The sequence below is a fragment of the Protomyctophum bolini genome, assembly GCF_963924005.1.
Source record: "Protomyctophum bolini genome assembly, chromosome: 8".
Taxonomy (NCBI): domain Eukaryota; kingdom Metazoa; phylum Chordata; class Actinopteri; order Myctophiformes; family Myctophidae; genus Protomyctophum; species Protomyctophum bolini.
In genome coordinates, this window is record NC_137869.1 from 45,467,270 (window position 1) to 45,484,502 (window position 17,233).

A 17,233-nucleotide genomic window follows, 5' to 3' on the forward strand; every position below is an offset into this window, starting at 1 on the left:
TTTGTAACCAGCAGGACAGGTCTGACCTAAGGGCAGGCCCCCTATTCGGAAATACATTTTTTTAAGGGTCTAGCCGGAACGGGTCAATCTCGCTGGAACGCAGAAGGCAGGGTGTTCCGACTGTGTACACTGTACACTATAGAAGTCTAGCTCAGCAACAACTTGGGGAAAATCCACAAGGGAAACCCTTACAAGCTTCACATGACTGCAAACAGCTTTAGGTCTACATGTCTGAAAGGCGTAGGCGTACGCACGCTAAGACAGCATGCTAGCTAAATGCTAGCATAACATGGTCAAATCTGTAAAATATGATTAATGCAAGATACAAATAAAAACTTCCTGAAAACGAAACTGTTTATGCTTTTTTTTTCACTACATTATGACTTAAGTGACATTGTTTCATGAACTGTCTCCACTCCGTCCTCAATCGTCATGTTGTGTACGTGTAGGCTATGTGTAAATACTACGCAAAACGCAACCTTTGCAACAACTATTATACTGATAAACTATGACCTACTACTCACTGTTTATTCATGAACCGTCTTCACTCCGTCTTCAATCCCTGAGTTACTGTTGTGCCTTAGACTACGGATGGATGGACAGAGGAACTTTACACCAGTAATGGCTCCGCTATTTTCTACATCAGATTGCCAATGTGTGTTTTTTTCCTAAAAATCATAAAGTTGTAAAAACGTCATAAAGTTTGGCAAGGGCTTTAATTGTAATAGCAAGTTGAATTGAAACACATGGTGTTCCATACAAGGGGAAAAGCCGTATAGCTTCAAATGTTGCAGCAAAGGCTTTGTTGAAAAGGATGACCTGAAGAAACACGACCAGGGCCCTACAGTTGCCATGTTTGTGGCAAGGACTTTTACTCGTAATGCAAATTTGAAGAAACACATGGTGATTCACACAAAGGAAAATGCCCTTTTGATAAAGGTGTCATGTAATAGAGAGCTTTAGACACACATGATGATTTAAACAAGACATGATGATTTATACAGTAAATCCTGATAGTTGCACTGTTTGTGGCAAATGTTTTATTCAAACTGGTTATCTGAAAAGCAACATGAGCATTCGTTCAATTTAACACAGTTGTGGCACTGAGTTCTATTTTGATCATTAGGCCTATAGGTAGTTTAACATTGTTGACACAGTATGCTTTTATTTGCAGTTATAGCAATTGTAAAATATACCAGATGTATAAATATAGTATGCCTGCTAATGCTATATCACCATTGTTTTACCCAAGTTGCCCTGGTTCATTGGAGTGGGGTGTTATGCCCGCTTTGCAATTCAGATGTAATTCAAGTAGCACAGACTCATTGTAACTGAAGGTGTGGTTTACATAGTTGTCTGTATGGAACAGTAGAGTGTAATGATGGTGGGCTCATTTGCAATTGTTTGGTCTATAGGTTTACCATTGAGATGCAATTCAGTCAGTAGGACCTAAGTAGCCTACTACTAAATAACGATAACACTGTTGTGTGGCAGCAAACAATAAACCAAACAATTAGTGGAGTGTTTTTAACATTGAAATAGACATTACATTGGTGTACAATTAAGAGAACCACATGTTATTTTGTATATAGTGTGGTGCATGATACGTTGAAAGAATAATCAATATTCTGTAACGTCTACCAGAAGGGGAACACACTTAATGTTACTCTGGATTATACAGTATATGCATTATTGTTCCTTATATTATGGCATACGTATAACATATGCCATAATATAGATTGCGCAGATTGCGCCCATGCATGTTTGCCTATTCTTTCCCCCCACTCTGATTGGCCCTTCAGACCCCATCATTGAGTATTTGACAGGGCTATGTTCTGATTTGTGACACACTAGTCTTTCCAAGTTGGTGGGAGCAGCAATAGGCAGTGTTGGGGAAGTTACTTTTAAAAAGTAAGGCGTTATAGTTATCGTTACTTATCTAAAAAAGTAATTTGTTACTTTACTTTACATGAAATTATTAAAGTAACTACTTTACTTTACTTTACTTTAGAAAATAATAATATAAAAAACGGCCGAATACCGAATATAGGAACTTTTTTTTTGAAGCTAGATCTATAAAGAATAGGGTTGGGAGACTTGGGACTTCATTAAAAAACATCTAATTAATTGGAGGCTTTGTGATGAATTCATCTCAATTAATCGCATATCAATAGGCATATTTGACCTGAGCAGTGAGTTTTTTTTCTACATAAGCATAGGCAATAAAACAAGTAGTAATAATTATAGTGATAATATTATCATTCTCCAAATGATATTCCCATTCGTCTTTGTGTCTGCCCGTGTGCTCGCAGCAGCGAGTGTGAGGGGTTGGGGAACGGGGTTGTATATAGTGAAACTAACGTTAGCTCCCATGCTAGCTAATGGCTTCCCTCGTCAACAGAACACCACCACAGATCGGGTGGAAGCTGCTGATATCACGTTGCTTGTGCCCGTGGATGGGAAATAAGATTTAAAAGGCTATGGAAGCGTGGATGAAAGGCAAAGCACAGATGTGTGCAAAGTTTTGTCGGATCTGCCTGTGCATTCCGTCTGCTGCAGTGCGTGTGTGTTCTGTCAACTTCTGTGTTGACTGGCTGAATGCATAGTAAAGAGCGTCATCATAAGCATGCGCCCTTCCTGCGCTAGAAGTAGCAGATCTACAAGGTATCTACCCCTCGCAATGCACAGCACGTTGGGCTTGTACATCTGTGTTTCTCCCGCAGTTTAGTTGAATTATATCGATTCACAACTTTATTTGCCCCCTTCACTTCAGCAGCACAGAGACGCCTGTATGATGATAGACTCACGGAGCTGCATGGCCAGACTTTTTTCTCTGATCACATAAGTTGACATAACGCCATAACGCGGGTAGCGCTCGCACAATAACTATAGCGCCGTTATGGAATGGGGAAATGTAAAGCGTTAGGTTACAAGTTACTGCAAATAGTAGTTACGTTATGTAACGTAACGCATGTAAAGGCATTAGTCACAACACTGGCAATAGGTGACGTAGACTGGTAACCTATGCCGTTTTATGGTCCGATAATTAATTTGTACTGGATTTCACTGAGGATTGCCGTTTTTGGACCAGAGGTGAGGTTGCAGTCGACCAAACAGTTGTGCAGTTCCCGCCTATTGTTGGTCTATTTGGACCAAGAACACAAAGAGCTGACAATATGTCTTACTATATGGCTTCACTGCCCTAACTCTCTCACCAGCTCCACCCAGAACTGCACCCTCAACATCGATGGCTCCACTGTTACAACCTCCCCCCACATCCGTAACCTTGGTGTCACATTAGACTCCACCCTCTCATTCCTCCCCCACATGAAACAGATCACCAGAACCGCCTTCTTCCACCTCAGGAACATCGCCCGCCTCCGGCCCTCTATGTCTTTCCCTGCCGAAACCCTCATCCACGCATTCATCACATCCCGGATTGACTACTGACAACAGTATACTAAATGGCACCACCTCCAAAGTCCTCAACAAACTACAACACGTGCAAAACTCCCCTCACTTCACACAGGTGTGACTTTTTTTAAATACATATTCAAATGGAAGAGTTGTAACATAAGTAGTAGTAGTAGTAGGCCTATAGGTTGCATTGTTACTATTTTTATACCATTTTTATTCCATTTCTTTCACAATCTTATTCTTCATTTCATTGTCATTTTACCTGCAGATATGCTGTAGCTACATTAGATTTAGATGTGCTCTGTCTCACACATTTTATTTGTAGACCACTTGGAAGATAAGATGAATTTGGAGCAATCATCTGCAAATCTACATATTGACTAGTAATTCATGTTTCCAAATAAATGTAGTGGAGTATCTCTATCTCTCTTTATTTGGGATACGCGTTTGATTTGTGGTTCTTATGTTTGTAGTCGGGTTTTTCTGGTTTAGGTTTGTTTGGGTTTATTGTATATTTTATATATATTTTCCTAATTTTGTCTGTAAATAAATAGACATTCTGTTTTATTGCAATTATCTTTCTGCATCTTATGTTGCTCCCTCTAACCATAGACTAGGGGGCGTAACAACCACTTACGTAAGAATAAACCTTGGACCACTGGAGAACATTATGTGCCCAAAAAAGTTCTGCATGAATTCGGAGCAATCATCTGCAAATTCAGTTTGTACAGGAACATGGGTCCCATTATTAAATGTGTTTCATGAAGGTATATGATTGAAACAGTAATACACACACTAAACATTTGGACACATGGGCTTTTCATTCAACTTTATTCTATGTAAATAACAGTGTGGACAGCACTTCCACATAGCGCCCTAACTAAATATACACGACATAATTCACACCCTTTCATTCTGATGTTGGTGTAAAAGCTGCTCTATGTTGGTGGTGGTGGGCTATTTGTAATGTATTGCTGAAGTTACCATAAATAGTACATGTAGGCTACTGTATAATTTACCTCAAACTATCTCAGAGTACAAATCAACATTTCACCTTATTTATGTAAGGTCACTGCTATCCATTGTGCATGTCCTGTCTGTCATTTACATGTACAGCTCATGTAAATTACTTGTCCTTGAGATAAATGGGAATGTCTCTCCTCCCTCTTGTTATTCAATTTGGATCCATTGGGCATATCTGGGGGAGGAGGGAGGGTAGAGGACAGTATGTTTGACTGTGATTGGTGGAGAGAGAGCTGGTCCTATTGTTCTATTTGACCAATCATATCAAAGCAGTTAGTGGTTATACCTCAGACACTCTGGTATAAGAAGACTTGGTCTGTGTCATTTATCCACAACCACTCCTGATCACATCTGACTGTGTACTCCAGACTTCAGCTGAAGATGAACTCTCTCCACTCCACCAGAGAAATTACTGCTGAACAGAAGGGACCCAAAGACTTTGGTATGTTACTCAACTTATATTAAGTTGCCACTTAAGTAGCCACTTAATTAATATATTTTTAGTCATGCAATGTAGTATGGTTGTTTAGGCCATTGTTAGTTAGCACTTTGTGGACTAGTTGTTGTGCAACAAATCCCTGTCATGTAGCTGTCTTTCTACATATCAACAATCTTTCTTTTGTATTTGTTACCAATTCAGTGTTGCATCATCAGCCTGACTGCCCTGGCCTACCAGAGGTGAATGAACAAAGAAGATTGGCAAAGCAAAAACACCACTGCTGTGATCAGTGTGGAAAACACTTCCCTTTTATCTCGAGCCTTAAAAAACACCAGATAATTCACACTGGAGAGAAACCCTATGGATGTGATCAGTGTGGACAACGCTTCTCTCAAATGGGACACGTCAAACGCCACCAGAAAATTCACAATGGAGAGAAACCCTATGGATGTGATCAGTGTGGACAACACTTCTCTGAAATGTTAACCCTTAAAATCCACCAGAGAATTCACACTGGAGAGAAACCCTATGGCTGTGATCAATGTGGACAACGCTTCTCTCAAATGTCACAAATCAAAATCCACCAGAAAATTCACACTGGAGAGAAACCCTATGGCTGTGATCAATGTGGACAACACTTCTCTCATATGGGAAACCTCAAACGCCACCAGAAAATTCACAATGGAGAGAAACCCTATGGCTGTGATCAATGTGGACAACACTTCTCTGAAATGTCAGCCCTTAAAAGCCACCAGAGAATTCACACAGGAGAGAAACCCTATGGGTGTGATGAGTGTGGACAACACTTCTCTCAAATGTCAAGCCTTAAAAAACACCAGAGAATTCACACTGGAGAGAAACCCTATGGATGTGACCATTGTGGACAACACTTCTCCATGATGTCAAGCCTTAAAAGCCACCAGAGAATTCACACCGGAGAGAAACCCTATGGATGTGATCATTGTGAACAACGCTTCTCTCAAATGTCAACCCTTAAAAAACACCAGAGAATTCATACTGGAGAGAAACCCTATGGATGTGATCAGTGTGGAAAGAGTTTCACTTCCTCAAGCGGTCGAAAATACCATGAGCGCACACATATGAAAGATACATCTGTTTAGTGTGAACAGTATGACAAGAGCATCATTATAGAAACACCAAGTTGATTAATTGCAAGCTTAGCATACTGTTGACCTGTTCTTTTTAGGGGTATTTCTTATTCACTGTGTCAAGAGTTTTCAGAGACAATATTAGAACAGAAAAGTATGGTGGTGACTTGAGTTGGAGTCTGTTAGAGCCAATCTATCTACATAATTGCTTCATTGCATCTGATTTGTAATATTATTATGATACTGATTTAAACTGTTATATTATTTGCTGAATTTGACTTGATACTGTATTGTCTCTGTGGAACATGTCCCTCGAACATTATGCAGCAGATAGAAATAAACACGTCTTGATCATATTATTTGTGTCACTGAAATTTGCATATTTGCTGTTTTTAGATGTGCTTTATCTCAGAGGCTGTGTTAATGTTATACATTATCTGTAGACCACTTGGAAGATAATAATAAACCTTGGACCACTGACTCTAGTCAGAACATTTGTGCCCAAAACAAGTTCTGGAGGAATTTGGAGCAATCATCAGTAAATTCAGTTAATGCGTTGTGATCTTAGTTGAGATGTCTGTGAGGAGTATCAAACCAACTTTGAGTTTTAGTCTGTGTTTTAATCCCTGGTTATGGTGGGCTTTTTGAGAATGTAATATGATGGCTAAAGTTACCATAAACACAGTAGGCCTACAGCCCGTACAGTGACGATTGACACTCACACACTGTTACGACCCCTGCCAGAGTAATGAGTGACACACAACAGACTGTGACTACCAGGTCTGGCCGACCTGTTGTTAGGCCAAAGTATTTGCAGGACACGTTGATATGTGGTCACTGCTATGTGACTAGGACTTTGACGTGACAACAAATGACTTCGGGTAAAAGAAGGGAAAATCCACGTCATCTTGTCCCCACACGTCTCATATTTGCCATCGAAAAGGAAAGGAGGAATTAGGTCAAATGTCCACCAAATATGACGTACATTTTGGCAACAGGCATTTTGATTGGCCAGTGCGAGATGTGTGTGATGACACTTTTTTTTTCTTCAATTTGGCAAAATCTCAAGCTCCCTCCACAGGACAGCATGACTCAGCACACAAGTGGAGAATCACTGACTGGTATAGATTCAAAATGCTTTGGTGGGTTGTGTCAGTAAAGGATGAAGACCAATGCCCGACATCGGAGGTGTGTCTCTATTTACTTGCGCAAGCAGAGCACACAAGTACTAGTTTCGCCCAGGACGATATTCGATGCGTATGCACCGTCCCAGCACTTTTGATGCATATATGCACCGTCCCAGCAAATGACGTAATGACTACTTTTGCCTGATACGGCAGTGGTGCCAGATTACATACATGTATACATAGGAGCATTATACCTTTAATCCTCCCGACACTAAAACATATCGTCATTATGTCACCATTGAAAACCAATAACACTCTGGCATTGGGTGTCAGAGTGACATGCATGTCCATAACTTGGTAGATGGTAGAGCTAATTTATACCAGAACATGTCAGTCATATTTCATCACAATCTTTCAATGGAATAAATAACATTCTGCTTTGTCTTACTATTTCAGGTCATCAAGGACATCAAGAATAATTCATTGTGCTGCTTTTGCTATTTGTTTTCAACTTTTACATATATTCTGCAATAATGTTCTTTTCAATTAAAACCATGAATGTCTGTCAATTGTCATCTTTATCAATGCATTCAGACAATACAGGTAATACCTCACATGTAAATATATCACATGTTACATGTGATTAGCAATGTATTTGTGACAAAATAAGTGCTTTAGGACACAAGGGGCATTGGTCTTTTTCAGGTTTTTGCAGATTATGAAGTTCTCTCAGAATGTAAGCTTTTAAATCATGAGTCGCTCATTGAAATCAGAAAATATTTGAAAAAAAGGTATGCTTGTTTGAATGTTGTTAAACCTGTACCATCCATCGGAGTAAAATGCTCTCAGAGTTTGAAGTTTTTCACACTACTGACAGTCAGGTGAAGTGTGAACTGGATGAATTGTTAACTCTTGGTGGTGAAACCTGAGTACAATAGCCACACATTAGCCTACTGAAACTGCAGATTTAAATGTTGGCTTTAATATGTTAATTGTGTCACCAGGAAACAATAGAATGTACTCAATGTATTGTCTTGTATTTTAGGGAAATAAAATTGAATAACGGGTTCTGAATAATGTAGGCCTGGCTATTGTAATCAGTCACATATTTGTTGTGAATAGAATCAATCACAGTACAAGTGTCTTGGTTTACATGTGTGTGCATGTGAGATGGACCAAACAGTCAACAGAGAATTGTTTTTGGAACATTGGTTGAATTATCCAAATCTGATGCTGATCTGAAGCACCCAATTGATTGATTGATTGATTGAAATCTTTATTAACAGTTTGCAGAATTACAGTACATTTCAAGCACAAACTCAATACAAAGACTGTTAACTGTGAGTGGACGACCCAATTAAGCCTTACACTTGTTTACAACAGGGTCCACATTGTTCAATTCATCAAAACATTTAGAGACAAACAAATAGACACTTCTATGTAGTTAAAGAACAGAACAGGAATTCATCATATAGGAAGCGAAAAGGGAAAAAAATATATATACAGTGAGGGGAACAGGGGGATAAAAGAAAAGAAAACGAAAGACAGAGTGTAGGGCGCCTGCACACAACACCATGCGTTGATGCCATGTGTGCATATGTGCAGGCACCCAACACCACGTCCATACAAAAACATAGTACAATCCATAGTACAAAGACGGAGTGTAGGGCGCCTGCACACAACACCATGCGTTGATGCCATGTGTGCATATGTGCAGGCACCCAACACCACGTCCATACAAAAACATAGTACAATCCAGATAAAAATTCAGCTTTTACAGAGGCCAGTTTCGAATTGCAGCCATCCGTAGGTGCCCTTTGAGAGCAGTTTTGAAGGAGCCAAGGGATTCACATGTCTTAATGACTGTTGGTAGGGCGTTCCACATTTTGGTCGCATAGGAGCGAAAAGAATTTAGTCCCTTGTTTGTGCCGAATCTGGGTTGTACATGGTTTGTTGCACTCCCTCTGGTGTTGTGGGTGTGGACTTCGTTTACATTAAGGAAGTATTTAGACAGGTACATGGGTATCTTGGTGGTGTATCTAATCTTGTGGACCAGACCCATTGCAAGATGCTGTACTCTGTCGTCGACCCTAAGCCATCCCAGCCTGTCAAAGTGGGCAGGGGTGAGGTGGGTTCGGGGGGTGAGGCCAAGTAGGAGCCTGACCAGTTTGTTTTGGGAGGTCTGGAGCCTTGTTTTAAGGGCCTTTGAGGTGCTGTGGTACCAGGAGGTGGATGCATAGTCAAAGAAACCTTGTACAAGGGCTCCTGTTAAGGTCTTCAAGGTGTTTTTGTCGACCAGTGAGGAGATCCTGTAGAGGAATCTTGTTCTTTGATTGACTTTTTTGATTACGTTGGTGGCCATCTTATCACCGGAAAGATTGGCCTCCAGGATGGAACCTAGGTAGGTAATTTGATCCTTCCGTGTGATAATATCATCACCAACTCTAACCAAGAAGCCATCTGCCTTTTTGAGATTACTATTTGATCCGAAGAGAATGGATTCAGTTTTTCCCAGGTGTAAGGATAGTTTGTTATCCGCGAGCCAGGTGCAGATTCTACCGAGTTCAGAGCTGAGGGTCTTTTCAACCTGCAGTTTGTTCCTGTCCGAGACCAGCAGTGCTGAGTCGTCTGCGAACAGGAACAAGTTGCAGTCACAAGCTGAAGTCATGTCGTTTACATATATTAGGAACAGTAAAGGCCCTAGTATGCTTCCTTGTGGGACGCCACAGCTCACTGGGAGGGGGGGGGACAGTGTTCCGTTCACTTCCACCATCTGTTCTCTCCCCTCCAGGTAGGATTGCATCCAGCTCACTGATGTGCTATCAAAACCAATAGCTTTAAGCTTGTTAACCAGTATGGAGTGGTTCACGGTGTCAAAAGCCTTTTGGAGGTCCAGCATGACCATGCCGCAGTATTTTCCAGCATCCACCTCGTGTTTGATGTGGTCGCTCAAATAGAGAAGGCATGTGTCAGTGGAGTGGGATGTTCTGAAACCAGATTGGAACTCGTACAACAATTTATTAGTGGCAAGATACTTTTCAACCTGTTCATAGACTATTTTTTCCATCACTTTCGAGATGGAGCTTAGAATAGAAATAGGGCGGTAGTTGCCGGGTTCTAATTTACTCCCTTTTTTGTACAGGGGGGTTACTTTGGCCAGTTTAAAATCTCTGGGGACCTGTCCTTGTTTGATGGAGAGGTTAACTATGTGGGTGATGACTGGAGCTATGGAAATGGCTGAGTCTCTGAGAAATTTGGAGGGAATATTGTCATGGCCAGTGGCCTTGTGGGGTTGGAGGGCACTCAGTTTCTTAAGTACCTCCTCAGTTGTTACCATTGTCATTTTAAAATCATCTTTACAAACACCTAGGTTTTTGTAGAAGCCTTTGATGTGCTCTACACCAAAACGCCCAGAGTGGGAGGGCAGTTTGTTAACCAGCATTGTTGCAATGTTTGTAAAGAAGATGTTCAAGTGATTGGCTACATCAACCTTGTCAGTGATGAGGGTGTTATTTGATTTGATGTTTATGTTAGTAAACCTGGTTTTAAGTTTCTGACCACAGCCTAGTTGGTTATTTAGTAGCTTCCAGAGCTCCCGAGGATTGTTTTTGATTTCCTCGGCTTTATCATTGATAAAGTTACTTTTGGCTGATTTGGTCATGGCAATTACACCGTTTCTTAGCTTGTTACATTGGGTTTTAAGGATGCACAGTTTGGTTTGGAGATCACTGTCGAAGCGCTTGGCTAGCTTGGACTTGCATTTAAGAAGTTCAGAGCATTTGTTGTCTCTGGCTTTCATTGCAGTCAGTATGTCCGAATTCATCCATGGCTCCGAGCGGGTTTTGACCCTGATGGTTCTCAGAGGAGCCATGTTGTTTAGTACTGTTGTAAATTTGGTTTTAAAGCCAAGCCATGCTTCTTCGACTAGTGAGCTCCTGAGCACATCGGACCAATCCAGTCTCTCCAGTTCTAGGTTAAAGGCCTCACTAGAGTAGGTTTTGAGGTCCCTAGATATGACTGTTTTGTGACAGTCAAATTTTAGTTTCTGTATTTTGCGGGTACAGAAAATCATAAAATGATCACTGAGCCCACATACAATAACCCCTTTCTTGGAGATTCTGGATTTGTCCGAGGTCAGAATGAGATCAATGACAGTTTGAGTAGAATCACACACTCTTGTGGGTTGGGTAATTAGCTGGCTGAAACCATGCAGATCACAGAGCCGACTAAACGATTTAAACACAGGCACTTCCTTACGATGCATGTCCGTATTCCAGTCGCCAATCAGGATTTTCTCTACAGATTCCTCCCCAGCTAAGCACCCCTCAAGAATATCATAGAACCCGTGCTGATCAGGCGGTCTATAGACGGTGCCAACTAGTACTGATTTAGCATTTTTGAAAATTAATTCAACCCACACAGTTTCAATTTCATCATGCTGTAATTCAGTACGAGTAACATATTCAGTGTCTTTGTGAATATACATGCACACGCCACCACCATGCCTGTTTCTGTCGTTCCTAATGACAGTATAGTTTTCTATTTCTATCTCTGGGTCCTTTGTGGACTCGTCCAACTTAGTTTCAGAAAAACACAGGATGTTTGCCTTACCGTTTTGAAATAGATGTCTGATCTCTGCCAGTTTGCGACTGAGGCTATTCACATTCAAATGAAACAGATGAAGGCCGTTGGTTTCGACGATTGTGTTAATTTCGTCGGTGTTGAAATAGTCTGAGGTGTGAATGTGGATGGGCGGTGGAATTTCCGTGGCTGAGGTGTGAGTGGGGAGGGGCGGTGGAATGTCAAAGCCATTGTCCTTGTCCTCAGTAGCCCTGGATTGACTGGGGGTGTGGGGGAGGGGGGGGTGTTCCTCGGTTTCGATCACAGCCGCTGAGTTGGCTTCAGCAAACATAACGCCCGCGGTGAAATAAGGGGGTCCGCTGGCGTTGGTTGTATGCTGTGGGGGAGAGGCTGGAGAGCGTTCCCAGGCTGATCTTGGAGTTGCGTCCGTGGTCAAGTCCATGGAGGCGGCGCTCTGGAAGCCGTGGCGCGTTGCGATGGAAACGGCTGTGGCTTGCGGAAGTACCTCTTGCTGTAGGAGCAGTCTCGCTTGTGAGACCGCTTGTGATCGTGTAACCGGTCCAGGATTGAAATGAATGTCTCCCGATAGCAACAGGCATAAAATAATCACAGTTCTGCGATCCATTTTGCCAGTCGGGGGCTTGTACTTGCGATTCGGGTTCGCTGTTAACAGGCCATGAATCGCCGCCGACCCAAAAGAAATGTGTTTGCATTCCAAACCATTTAGGAGGAAAAAATCGCTGTGAAACTCCTCTGCTTCGTTTCCGTATCGTTCCATCTCTTCTTGGTGTAAACTCCATGTTGAATTAAAGCATGCGTCCGTAATCCAGACGATGTATATTAAATGTATTCCATGTAGGCTATGGGAAGAACAGGTAGGCATAATGTAGGCCTATACTGCTACTGTAGCTATGAGTAAGGTATACAATTCAGTGTAGGGTCAGATTAGTACACAGTGAAATCTTCCTTTATAATATAACTACTGTACAAATGCAACCAGACATGTATAAGGTTCCATTTGGTTAGATTTGTAGTACACTCCTATTTAAATGTACATTGAGGATCTAATAGTGTGCAAATAACTGACTATAACCATGGTTACATTTGCAGACATACATTGAGGATTTAATTTAGTCCTATCTAATGAAACATTTGCACAGTACTTACATTTAAATGGAATACTTTACTACTGTGTGTAGACTGAGAGTAAATGTGTACCTGTGTTCTGTTTGCCTGTGTGGCATGTCGGTATGAATCGATATAGCCAACTACGCCACCGGGGGAATTGCACCCCAGGAAATAGTTAAAAGATCTGATTAAAACCTGAGTAACTTAGGACTCACAGATTCGTTGTACATTAAATTAATAAAGGCAGAAACAGGTTTACAAAAGTACAAAGCTTTATTCACTTATTGTAAAAGATCAGGATGTTTCTTGGACATAAACAGATTATTAGTTATTAGTATTTAAGTACTTCAGAATTACAGATTCTGAGGGTCGCCTGGTCCAGACCTGGTGGCCTCAGCACCGGAACTAGCAAAGAGAGAATTAAAACACATTAATAAGAATCCCGACAACACAGGGTTAGGCTACACTGTGTGTGTGTGTGTGTGTGTGTGTGTGTGTGTGTGTGAGAGAGTGATGAAGAACCATCAAAATACATAAAGGGTTGCTCAGTTGTAACTCATTAACAAATTACCTTTTTAATCTAACAATTTAGCAGAAAGATTATATCAGACACATTTTAATCTATACTATCCGTGTTGATCACATGACTATGGAGATAGTGTATACCGAATTCATGTGTATGTATGGACAAAATGTATACGAGTAATCTACAGAAATGTGTTTTGCCTAAATCGTCCTCATGGTGGCGCTATAACAGGCCGTTGAGGAATATTTGGGGCAGAGATTCGTCGTTGGCATCCAGGGAGTGTGTGTGCAAAGTTTGGCATGGATCGGGCCAACGGTGCCGGAGATTAGCTGATAACGGACAGACGGACGGAAGGACACACGGACGGATGCACAACATACTCTCCCCCCATGCCTTCGGCCTGGTGGAGACAACAAGCCTGGTGGAGACAATAAGTCATTTTACACTTGGTTGCATGCTGCACTGCGACACATGGACATAGCAGATATACAAGCGTCACACTGCGTCGTGACCTTGTAGATCGGCTATTGTCAGCAAGTGTAAAATCAGCCATTAAGGCTACAGTTGATTTAGTCGACTAAAACTAGACTTAACAGTAAAGCATTTCAGGTGACAAAATATGACAAACTACATTTATTCAAAAAAATCTTAAAAAAAAAGTTAAATCATACATCATGAAGATGTATGATGATAAGAGCGCCCCTCACTTCACACTGGTGGTGTTTTATGCCCATCTTTGTGGGTCTGTGTGCACAAACTTTGAGAGAGGATTTGATGGGCACACATAATGTGATGTATGATGATATATGATGATGTACGATGATAAGACCGCCCCTCACTTCACACAGGTGTGATTTATTTGAGGGGCACTAGCCCCTCCTGTATACAGCTTTTGTCCCCACACAATGTCTGCAACACAAACATTAAATGCCATTGACAATGAAGGGAAAATTCACGTCATCTTGTCCCCACACGTCTCATATTTGCCATCGAAAAGGAAAGGGGAAATTAGGTCAAATGTCCACCAAATATGACGTACATTTTGGCAACAGGCATTTTGATTGGCCAGTGTGAGATGTGTGTGATGACACTTTTTTCTTCTTCAATTTGGCAAAATCTCAAGCTCCCTCCACAGGACAGCATGACTCAGCACACAAGTGGAGAATCACTGACTGGTATAGCTTCAAAATGCTTTGGTGGGTTGTGTCAGTAAAGGATGAAGACCAATGCCCTAAATCGGAGGTTGTGTCTCTATTTACTTGCGCAAGCAGAGCACGCAAGTACTAGTTTCGCCCAGGACGATATTCGATGCGTATGCACCGTCCCAGCACTTTTGATGCATATATATGCACCGTCCCAGCAAATGACGTAATGACTACTTTTGCCTGATACGGCAGTGGTGCCAGATTACATACATGTATACATAGGAGCATTACCTTTAATCCTCCCGACACTAAAACATATCGTCATAAAACATATCGTCATTACGTCACCATTGAAAACCAATAACACTCTGGCATTGGGTCATTTAATCCACACCTTTGAGAGCTAGTTATACCAGTTACCCTGACGTCATATGCATCAAAAGTGTTGGGACGGTGCATACGCATCAAAAGTGGCGCAAAGTAACCACAGTATACCGCTAATCAACTTACAAATTACATAGAAGCATTTCCATAAATAATTATAATGTATAACATATTTTATTTCAGTTTATATTTCATCGGATATCAATGTTTTCTTTTTCTTTGAGAAACAAAAAGGGATCCAGAATAATTCTAAATCGATAAAACTGTATTTATTTTATAGATAGAAACTTGTACCATACTTCATAATACTACTTTTTTACATGCATACAGTAGGCAGGTAGCAAATAGCTAAACCTAATAATTCAACATTGCAAACGTTCCTTCACAGAGAAGCTGAGATTTGACAGTTTGTAGCGGTCGACAGTACTTGCGCGCTCTGCTTGTGCACTACTAGTGTGCAACAAGCAAGTATGCACTCGACAGAGTGCAGTTCTAGTTAAGTTTATTCTGTCCAGTGCTGTGCTGACAGGCGGAGGGATCAGAGCAGCGGCTACTACTCTCCGCTCACTGGACAGAAAATTGAAGGTCGCACACGCGTTCGGCGTGTCCTGGACCTCCACGGCGATGCCTTTACCCCTCAGCAGCGCCAGGACGGCGGGATCGATCCGTTCGACCCGAGCTCCCGTTCCCAGCACGAGGATCTCTATGCGCGGCTCCAGCGCGTGAAACAGCGAGACGCTCTCCGCCGTGACGTCCGCGTGGCTGCCGACGTTCCACTGCAGGATGGCAGCGGGGGGCAGCAGCGCGCAGGGCCCGAACACCGTGTTGCCGTCGATGTTGAACCCTCTGGGACTGTAGCTGCGGATCATGACCCCGCCGCCGCCCCCGCCCGGCTCCTTCTGCATCACGGACACTGTGGTGCGCTGGTAGTACATCTCGTCGTCGCCGGGAGCGAGCCCGTGACCCCGAGACGACGGCACGACGAGACTCGGGAAAACGGGGGATGCCCGGCGAGGGGAGAGGATCACGCTCTGGGCCGATCTTTGCAGGACTCTAGTAGTGGCACACAGCATTTTGTTTTCGACACAAGTCTTGTTCCACCTTCCGGGCCAGGCGCTAAATAAAGTCGCGGATCTGACTGTATAGCCACGCATGTAGCCATATATTGAGATTTTGTAGTCCGCATGTCCCATTTATGGACATGCACTGATGACATCTTGGGCATAAAAGGGACATGTAAATACATACAGAGATCTCCATATAGGGGCACAAAATTGGTTAGAGCTACAGTCCATTGATATTTAAGTAATAATAAGCTATACATGAATCATGATATAAACATCCACAGTGCATCATTATCAGACCTAAATGTATCTATCCCTCAACTGTAGAAATATTTATATCCCTTAAAATGTCAAATGGTCAAGCTTGCACATTACCAATTTAACATTGAGGTGCCCACAATGTTTAAGTGCCCACTATTCCTGTTATCCTAATTTATACCAGAACATGTCAGTCATATTTCATCACAATCTTTCAATGGAATAAATAACAATCTGCTTTGTCTTACTATTTCAGGTCATCAAGGATGTACATCAAGAATAATGAATTGTGCTGCTTTTGCTATTTGTTTTAAACTTTTACATATATTCTGCAATAATGTTCTTTTCAATTAAAACCATGAATGTCTGTCAATTGTCATCTTTATTAATGCATTCAGACAATACAGGTAATACCTCACATGTAAATATATCACATGTTACATGTGATTAGCAATGTATTTGTGACAAAATAAGTGCTTTAGGACACAAGGGGCATTGGTCTTTTTCAGGTTTTTGCAGATTATGAAGTACTCTCAGAAGGTAAGCTTTCAAATCATGAGTCGCTCATTGAAATCAGAAAATATTAAAAAAAAAAAGGTATGCTTGTTTGAATGTTGTTAAACCTGTACCATCCATCGGAGTAAAATGCTCTCAGAGTTTGAAGTTTTTCACACTACTGACAGTCAGGTGAAGTGTGACCTGGATGAATTGTTAACTCTTGGTGGTGAAACCTGAGAACAATAGCCACACATTAGCCTACTGAAACTGCAGATTTAAATGTTGGCTTTAATATGTTAATTGTGTCACCAGGAAACAATAGAATGTACTCAATGTATTGATGTGTGTGCATGTGAGATGGACCAAACAGTCAACAGAGAATTGTTTTTGGAACATTGGTTGAATTCTCCAAATCTGATGCTGATCTGAAGCACCCAAGACGATGTATATTAAATGTATTTCATGTAGGCTATGGGAAGAACAGGTAGGCATAATATAGGCCTATACTGCTAGCTATGAGTAAGGTATACAATT

At 41.6% G+C, this 17,233-nt stretch overlaps 1 protein-coding gene across 1 annotated transcript; it reads right to left on the reverse strand.

The window, feature by feature from the left end:
* Nucleotides 1–13,217: 13,217 nt before the first annotated feature.
* On the reverse strand, nucleotides 13,218–15,952 carry LOC308320295 (NADH dehydrogenase [ubiquinone] 1 alpha subcomplex assembly factor 3-like; the record flags this gene model as incomplete). The annotated part of the gene is made up of 2 exons (XM_080770609.1): nucleotides 13,218–13,229; nucleotides 15,356–15,952. 2 exons carry the CDS (start codon nucleotides 15,950–15,952, stop codon nucleotides 13,218–13,220), a joined length of 609 nt encoding a protein of 202 aa, XP_080626735.1.
* Nucleotides 15,953–17,233: the final 1,281 nt, after the last annotated feature.